The sequence below is a fragment of the Ailuropoda melanoleuca genome, chromosome X (genome assembly GCF_002007445.2).
Source record: "Ailuropoda melanoleuca isolate Jingjing chromosome X, ASM200744v2, whole genome shotgun sequence".
In the NCBI taxonomy this organism is placed as follows: domain Eukaryota; kingdom Metazoa; phylum Chordata; class Mammalia; order Carnivora; family Ursidae; genus Ailuropoda; species Ailuropoda melanoleuca.
The window spans coordinates 1,021,178-1,030,629 of record NC_048238.1 but is presented as its reverse complement, the minus strand read 5'-3'; the positions used below and the strand labels follow the sequence as shown (position 1 = coordinate 1,030,629).

Here is a 9,452-nt window from a genome sequence, read left to right as displayed (position 1 = left end):
ATGGCACGTACATACACATACGTATGTGCAGTGTGGGTTTCTATGCACACGTGCATATGCCTCTGGGGACGTTTCTGGTGGTCACAACCGTGGGGGGACACTACTGGCATGTGGGAGATAGAGACAGGGACACCGCGTAGCACCCTACAGTGCCCAGGATGCCCCACATCACACTGTCAGCCCCAGATGTCAGCAGTGCCCAGGCTGAGAAGCGTGGACCTGGTATGAGAGACTCTGTCTGTCTGTCCGTCCGTCCACCCATTCATCCATCCACCCACCCCATCTATCTATCTATCTATCTATCTATCTATCTATCTATCTATCTATATTTCTATCCATCCATCTATTCTTCCATCTATCCAACCATCCATCATCTATCCATCATATCTATCTATCCATTCATCCATCCATCATGTCTATGTATCCATGTATCTATGTATCTAAGTATCTATCTATCCATCCATCATCTTTATCCATCCCTCAATGCATCTGCCATCCATCCATCAATGCATCTATCCCTATATCTATCTATCTACCTACCTACCTACGTACCTACCTACCTATCACCTATCAATCATGTCTATGGTCAGGGTTCTCAACCAAGGGCTATTCCGTCCCCGGTGGACCCGGGGCAGTAACTGGAGAGAATTGGGGCTGTCACAACGTGAAGGGAAGGCACTGCCATCTAGTGGTGGAAACTGGGCATGCCTCTAAATATCCTGTTGAGCACAGAACGCCCCCACAAAAATGAATCATCCAACCCCCCCAAATGTCAGTAGTTCTTAGACTGAGAAGACCCCCCCACGTTAGCAGGAGAGAGTCTCTCTCTTTTTCTCTCTCTTCCTATCTACCTGTTCACCCATGTATCTGTCTGTATGTGGCAGGGTTGTCAACCAAGGGCTATTCAGCCCCCCCAGGAGAACCCCATCTCTGCCCCTCCACTGCCTCCCGGGGACCACCCCACTGTGCTCTCGGGGACCCCCATCTCCGCATCCCCGCCGCGCCCCGGGGACCCCCATGCCCGCGCCCCTCCACCGTCTCCTGGGGTCACCCCCATCTCCACACCCCGTGCCGCGCTCTCCCGCTCTCCAGGACCACGCGCCCCCACTGTGCTCTCGGGGACCCCCATCTCCGCACCCCCGCCTAGCCCCCGAGATTCCCCCCTCNCCTTGACGTCCTCCTGGCCCCAACGATGACGCCGCTGCACCATAGCTTGCAGCACGCTCCCTGCGTTTCAAGCAGCAGGAAGGGAGGGACTCTCCACGCAAGGGCCAGGTGTCCTGGCGCACGGGGTGGGGGGGGGCGTCTGGGTATGACGCAGCTTTGCAGGATTTAGCGCGCATCAGCTCAGCTCCGTGACGCAGGGGGGCAACAGCAGCTGGGCACAGGGGTGCGGGACAGCAAGGGGGAAGAGAGCAAGAGAGGCTTTCAGGGAGGAGCCCCGTTCCGCTCCCCTCCTCACCGCGATGCCCCTTGTCTTCCAGACCCGCGCGCGCAGGAGCGCCAGCAGCGCCACGATGGATATGAACATGACGCGCCCGGACAACGCCACCATCCTGATGCTGCGGGACCCGACCATCGCCGTGGTCCTGCCGGTCGTGTACTCGCTGGTGGCGCTGGTCAGCATCCCCGGCAACCTCTTCTCCCTGTGGGTGCTGTGCCGTCACATCGGGCCGCAGTCCCCGTCGGTCATCTTCATGATCAACCTCAGCGTCACGGACCTGATGCTGGCCAGCGTGCTCCCGTTCCAGATCTACTACCACTGCAACGGGAACCACTGGGTCTTCGGGGAGCTGCTGTGCAACGTGGTCACCGTGGCCTTCTACGCCAACATGTACTCGTCCATCCTCACCATGACGTGCATCAGCGTGGAGCGCTTCCTGGGCGTGGTGTACCCGCTGGCCTCCGCGCGCTGGCGCCGGCGCCGCTACGCCGTGGCCGCCTGCGCCGGCGTCTGGCTGCTGCTGCTGGCCGCGCTGTCCCCGCTGGCGCGCACCGACCTCACCTACACCGTGGAGGCGCTGGGCATCGTCACCTGCTTCGACGTGCTCAAGTCCACCATGCTGCCCAGCGTGGCCATGTGGGCCATCTTCCTCTTCACCCTGTTCATCGTGCTCTTTTTCATCCCCTTCGTGGTCACCGTGGCCTGCTACACGGCCACCATCCTGACGCTGCTGCGCACCTCGGACCCGCACGGCCGCGGCCAGCGGCGCCGCGCCGTGAGCCTGGCCGCCGTGGTGCTGCTGGCCTTCGTCACCTGCTTCGCGCCCAACAACTTCGTGCTGCTGGTGCACATGGTCAGCCGCCTGTTCCTGGGCGGCAGCTACTACCACGTGTACAAACTCACGCTCTGCCTGAGCTGCGTCAACAACTGCCTGGACCCCTTCGTGTACTACTTTGCGTCCCGCGAGTTCCAGCTCCGGCTGCGGCGCTACCTGGGCTACGGGCGGCTGCCGGCCAGCTGCAGGGACACGCGCCGGGAGACCCTGTTCTCCGCTCGGACGCTGTCGGCGCGCTCCATCTCCAGCGGCCACGGCGACGGGCTCGACGCCCCCAGCCGGCCGTCCCTCAATAGGCAGGAGAGCGTGTTCTGAGCCCCGCACCCCTGGGAGGGGGGACAGCTGGGGGAGAGAGGGCACGGTCCTTCCCCAACGGCCTGCCAGCTGCAGCCGCCACGGCTGCTTCTGCTCTGTCCGCCAGCGTGCGCGCGGAGAGGGTCCCCGGGCGGGCACGGAGGCCGCCTGGAGCCCGTGCTGGGTCAGCCAGCGTGCGCACGGAGAGGGTCCCCGGACGGGCACGCGGGCCGGCTGGACTCCGTGCTGCGTCCCCCAGCGTGCGCACGGAGAGGGTCCCCAGGTGGGCTTGAGCCTGGTGTCCCAACACAGCGCAGGGCACAGGGAAGCAGCGAGACAGAACATGGGACAGGACCCAGCGTACCAGGAGGACTGGCCCTGCTTCCTGAGGATGACCACCCAACTTGACCGAGCAGCCAGCCAGCCCAAATGAATCCCCTCCACCCCCAACATCCTCCTGCCTGGGTTTCTCTGCCTCCTGCTGGGGGCTGCCGGTGACACCTGCTGCTCCCCGGCCTGGGGACCCAGGCACCTGGCAGGACTGCGGACCACACAACCCGGCAAGGCTTTGAGCTTAGGGGCCTTCGGGGTGGAACAACTGTGGGGCAGGCAGCCTCCCCATTGGTCATTTGAGATACAGATGGAGATTGATAGCTGCTATCCGGGGGGCCGTGGGGGCACCTGCTCCCGCTGTCACTGCTTTGGAAGGAAAACAGACACAGCTATCCTAGAGCGAATGGTGACCCCAAACCCATGTCCACCCAGGACCTCAGGATGTGACCTAATGGATCGGGATGGCCCTAAATCCAATGACAGGTGTCCTTACAAGACACAGAAAGGAGGCACAGACACAGGGGAGAAGCCAGGTGAGGACAGAGGCAGAGATGGGAGGGACATGGCCCAGGGACGCCTGGAGCCCCAGAAGCCTGAAGAGACAGGAAGGACCCTCCCCTGGAGCCTCAGGAGGGAGCACAGCCCTGCCCCGCCTGGATCTCAGCAACCCTGCCCTGCCTGGATCTCAGGTCCTGCCCCGCCTGGATCTCAGCAGCCCTGCCCTGCCTGATCTCAGACTCTGGTCTCCAGAGCTGCAGGTCGATGAATCCCTGTGGTTTTAAGTCTCCAGTTTGTGATGGCCGCCCCAGGACACACGCCATTTGGGCCACTCTGAAATTGCAAGTCCATGTAAAGCTCGATGCCTGGGTATGATTGCAGGAGGCCCACCACGCCCAGTGCTGGCTCCTGGGGGACCCTGGTTCATGGGACCCAATCCCTGGTGTGCAGGTTCATGGGACCCAATCCCTGGTGTATAGGGCTCTCTCTCCTGCAGGGTCAGCCCTCGTGATTCCCAGTGTGAATGCCCAGAGAGTCCCCAACACCGCGGCACCAGAGACTTCCAACGCCACCAACGCCTTTCTGCACGCCGTCTCCGGATTTTAATTCTGGAACGGGCCTGCCAAGCAGAGAGGGCAAGTGCTGTCATCTCTGGGGCCCCAAAGCCAGAGGCTCCCCAAGGTGGCTTGCACAGAGAAGGCCTGAGTCCCACCTGGAACTCCCACCCACGGGCTCCTCAGTCCTCGAGACCACGTGGCCAAGAGGTGACCTCTCCCCTCTTTGATGCACACGGTGATGTCCATGGATGGAATCTGAAAGTGATGCAAGTGGCTGTCCTTCACAGAGGCACCTGTTGGGGGAGTAACTGGAGAGGCATGCACGGTTCTGGCTTCCCGTAACGTGCTGTGGACCCCGGAGGTTAGTGTATAAACTGTGGACCCCGATAGCAGCCTCCAGAGGTTCCAGGCCGCCTCCCTGTGCATGGTCCTAAAATGAAACTCAGGTTCCTACCTTCGCTTTGTGCCCATGCATGTCTGGGGCAGGGCGGGAGAGGGACAGAGGCACGTGCAGGTGGAAAGCAGGTGAGCGCATGCTATGCTCGCCCTTGGGAACTGAGAGTCAGCCTTGGGGGTCCCCTCGACACCCTCCACGCCACACTGGGGTCGTGCATAGTCATTGCCCACCGCCTTGCAGCTGGAACGTCCCCACAGGGGACAGCGTCTAAGCACATTGGTCCTGAATGCCCACGTGTGTGCACAGAGTTCAAAGCCACAATAGGGACCCTTCAGAGAGACCCCTTGAGACTTACCTGGTGAAGGATTTACCTGGGGGAGGCACAGGTGACTCCAAGAAGGCTGGCATTAGGGAGCCCCGCTCTTCCCGACTGTCCCAAACCCAAACCCTAGAAAGCAATGTCGACGTAGCCCCAGCATCCAGAGTCGGAAATCCTGAGCCAGCAAGACACCCCCACCCACACTCTGGGCGTGGGCCTCTGATGCACAAAAGCTGTGAAAACCTCAAACCCGCCGCACGGAACACCTCGGCGGCCCGTTAGAAGCCCCACACCTTGATTCTGGAGGAAGCCTGTCTACCTAATATCCTCGTCCACAGGATGTCAGGCCCCTGGGGCCCTCTGGTGACAGAGGGGACTGTCACCGGTGCCACTGTCCTGTTAGATCGGCGTTAGCGGGCAGGGGGAAGGGAGGCAATCGCACGGGGTCTTTCCCATTGCTGGGAATCCCAATGCACGGTCCCAGCTTCATGCCACGGTATCGGTCCCGTTGCCTGAAATGCCAGGGATGGCCTTGCTTGTGGTTCAACACGAGAATAATGTTGTGTGCCATGTGCGTCTGTGTGTGTGTGTGCGTTCCCCAGAAACCCAACCTGTTCACCTGTGAAGTTGCAAATTAAAAGTATGCATGTGTGTGGGTACGTATGGAGAGGAGTTTTTTTTTAAAGATGTGACACTGCGGGGTGCCTGGGTGGCACAGCGGTTGAGCGTCTGCCTTCGGCTCAGGGCGTGATCCCGGCGTTATGGGATCGAGCCCCACATCAGGCTCCTCCGCTATGAGCCTGCTTCTTCCTCTCCCACTCCCCCTGCTTGTGTTCCCTCTCTCGCTGGCTGTCTCTCTCTCTCTGTCAAATAAATAAATAAAATCTTTTAAAAAATAAAATAAAAAAATAAAGATGTGACACTGGGATTCAGGTCCTGAGCCAACCCTGATTTTTCCCCGTGCAGAGGTGAATGCATTTCTCATTCTGACCTCTGAGACCCCTGCAGAGGTGAATGCATTTCTCATTCTGACCTCTGAGACCCCTGCTTTCCAAAGACACGTCCCATCTCGCTTTGAACTGCACATTTCCTCCAGCCAGACCCCGGGATCTTCAACGACAAGACTCTCCAAGGAGGGTGGAATTAGGTTACTTGGAAGCACACGGCATGAATCAGGGCAGCACAACACGGTGGGGCGTGGGGTGTAATCAAGGATTTGTTGCCCGGAATGATGGGGCTTTAAAAAGAAATCCCTTTTTCTAAGTGATACATGTGTAATTATTCATGTGTCTAATGATATGATGTTTGATATGCTTGGCTTAAAATATTACAGAAACACATGCATACACACATGTACATGCATGCACGCACACACGTGTATCTGTATTCACACAGCTGTGCAGGCATCCATCCATGACTGCAGACATGCATGCACAAATGCACACAACGTACCCATGTACATGCATGTGCACATCTATCCATGCATGTACACATATGTGTATACACAATACACGCACACATGCAGGCATCCAACCATGTATGCAAACGACATGCACACCATGTACCCATATGCACACATGCACACGCGACCATGCATGCACACACATGCATACACACATACGTGCACACCATGTTCCCCCATGCATACATGCACACATGTAGCCGTCCATGCATGCACATGCACATGCATACACACATACGTGCACACCATGTTCCCATATAAATGCATGCACACATGTAGGCATCCATCCGTGCATGCACACACAAGCATGCACACATACGTACACTCCATGTACCCATATGCACACATGCGGGCATCCATCTGTGCACGCACACGCCGGTATATAATAACATATGTGCACAGCATGTACCCATATACACGCATGCACACATTCAGGCGTCCATCCATGCATGCACACACAAGCATACACACACACGTGCACACTATGTGCCCATATACACACATGCACACATGTGGGCATCCATCCATGCACACACATACATACACACACGTGCACATGGGCATGCACACAAATTTGGGGGACTAGAAGAAAAATGGCAGAATGCTGATCACTGGTAATGCTTGAAGGTGGGTGAAGGCAATGTGGCGTTTCATTCTATAGTTCTCTTTCCCTTGAGCATATTTGAAAATATCTATACTTCAAAAAAAATGAGGCATACTGGGAAATGTCACACAAAGAAATCAATTTCTGCCCAGTGTCACCTCTCCGAATTGCTGAATATATGGAGGAAGCAAACATTCCCAACCCAGCTGTTCTTGTTTTTCCCTTTTTCTTCCAATTTTTTAATATTATGGTAAAATACATACACGCAAAATTTGCCGTCTTAACCACGTTTAAGTGTGCGGGTATCAAACACATTCAGTGTCCAGAATTCATCTTGTAGAACGGGAGCTCTGACCGCAGCAAACAAGGAACCCCATTTCCATCCCCCACCATCTGCTCTCCGTCCCTATAAAAGTGACGCCTCAAGGGGCCTCGTATACATGTGGAGTCAGGCAGTATTTGTCGGTTTGTGTCTGGGTTATGTCACCGACCATCACGTCCTCCAGCTTGGCCCACGTCACCTCTGTATCAAGGTACCATGTACCCACCCCACGATTCACCCGGGTGTTAGAACTTTTGTAGAGGTGTCCCAGAAACACCACATGCAGCTATGGGACATTTCCATCGCCCCAAAAAGATGCCCGATGCCCATTTGCTCCCGATCCCAACGGCCAGCCCCAACCGAGCACACAATACGCTTTCTGCCTCTGTCTGCCATTTATCACTATTCTTACCGCCTTGCTCCGCGGGCTGGGTGACCACCGCACGTCCATCATGCCCAAGACAGAATCCAAGTAGCCCCAGTAAAGCAGGTTTTGTCCTCGATCTCCAACAAAGGATCCAATCAAAATATCCAAAGCAACGGGGCTGAAGGAGCCAGGACACACAGAACTGTGTCTCCATCACAAGGTGCGGGGAACACATTCCTAACCTGCACTTTTCACTCTTTCTGGAAAAGACAGCCAAGGAAACGCATCCCACACTTACCAAGACTTGAGAATATCATAGTTATTTGGTGAGCGTAGAAATACTTTGGGTTCAGACTGACGTAGTGAAAAAGTTTCAATGTTTGACCTTGGCTTTTTTTTTTTTTCAAGTCTGATCTCTTTGGAAATCTGTGCCATTCTGCAAATGTCCATAAGGGATTTTTTGGTGGATTTTTTGTTGTTGTTGTTTTGTCTTGTTTTTGTTGTGGTTTTTTTTTTTTTGTAGTGTCATAAAAGTAACTTTAGGGTAGGAATAAATCCAAGTGAAGGCACAGGGAGAGGGGCTCTGGACGACGATACGCCATGTAACGGGTACGCTAGTCTCTGGGACTCACGGATAAACCCCACACCACAGGCAGCCATCGTAGGACAAACCCCACACCACGGCGTCCCCCAGTCTATCACACAGATGAGCTCCTTCACCTCAGTACAATGGGGTGGGGGTTGGGTCCGTTTTGCAGAGGAGCAAACTGAGGCACAGAGACGTGGAAGGATTGATTCATCCGGGGTCCCAGAGCTGGCGAGTGGGACACCCTGGATTTGAACCTGGCGCCTGTCCCCAGAGCCCGATCCCACGTCTCTGCAGGAGCCCAGACTAGGTTTATAATTCCTGCCTACAGTCAGCGGCTAAGTCCCTCACGGAAGGCGTAGCCTGGCCCACCCAGCAGCTCTCCCTTGTCTCCGTGTGCCCATTGTGGGGACACGCTTCTGCCGTGAGGATCACCCTGAGGGCAAGTGAAAAACCATCAGAACGCCATCCAGCCTGTTCCCCTCCTCGTCGTCGCCAGTCCCCACAAAGAAGTAGGCGGGGGGACCTCTCCGGAAAACGACGTTCCGTTAACTGGATCCTGGAAGGGTCCTGGGCAAACGAGCGACCTTTGATCGTGGTCTGGGGACGCACCTGTGTTGGCTCGTAATTGTGACCAAAGCACCAGGTGATGGGAGGATGTCGTCAACGGGACAGGGAAGGATGTGACAGGTGCACGGGGACCCTCCGTGCTATTTGGGCAACCTCCCCGCGAGCCTAAAACAATTGCATAATAAACCGGCTCTTCTTTAAAGAATGAGATGCGTGGCTTGTGCACAGACGTGACGGGATCTGGGGAGAAACGTCGAGCTCAACCTATCGAGAACTGACCTCTGAAATATGGGGGTTGTTTTGGCCATGCTGTCCTGGGTGAGGCCACCCGGCGATCAGAACCGCCATCAAGGGGCTGGCTGGAGGGCAGCCATAATCCAGAGAGGCTCCATGAATTCAGGGGTCTGGGGGACTGGGATGGACGGGCACAGGGATGGGAGGAAAGGGGTAGGATTACGTGCATCCTGCCCTCCTGGTTCTTGGGCTCTTTGTGGGGAAAGCACAGGGACAGGCAAGGCAGCCACTGTGATCTGTATAGATGGTCCCCAGGCTCTGGGAGCTGGCTCCTGGGCCCCCAGCCACCTCCCCAGCCCCCAGGTGCACTGCAGACTCTGGGTCCCTGCCTGTGTATCACGACACGGACTATGGGCATCTACGCTTCGAGCCCCTATCCCGTGCCTCACAGGAGATCAGCCAGTGCAGGACATTAAGGGGGGAGAGAGCTAACAGTGCCATCAAAATACATCATAGGCTGTCACATTGAAATACGTCTGTGCCATATATATATAGACATATGGCACGTACATACACATACGTATGTGCAGTGTGGGTTTCTATGCACACGTGCATATGCCTCTGGGGACG

At 56.3% G+C, this 9,452-nt stretch overlaps 1 protein-coding gene across 1 annotated transcript in view; it reads left to right on the top strand.

Moving 5' to 3' along the window:
- Positions 1-3,495, top strand: part of P2RY8 (P2Y receptor family member 8) — a 45,776-nt gene extending 42,281 nt beyond the window's left edge. Inside the window, exon 1 of the mRNA XM_034648836.1 lies at positions 1,308-3,495. Coding sequence (XP_034504727.1) covers positions 1,467-2,594 — 1,128 coding nt within the window. The 5' untranslated portion in view covers positions 1,308-1,466 and the 3' untranslated portion in view covers positions 2,595-3,495.
- Positions 3,496-9,452: the final 5,957 nt, after the last annotated feature.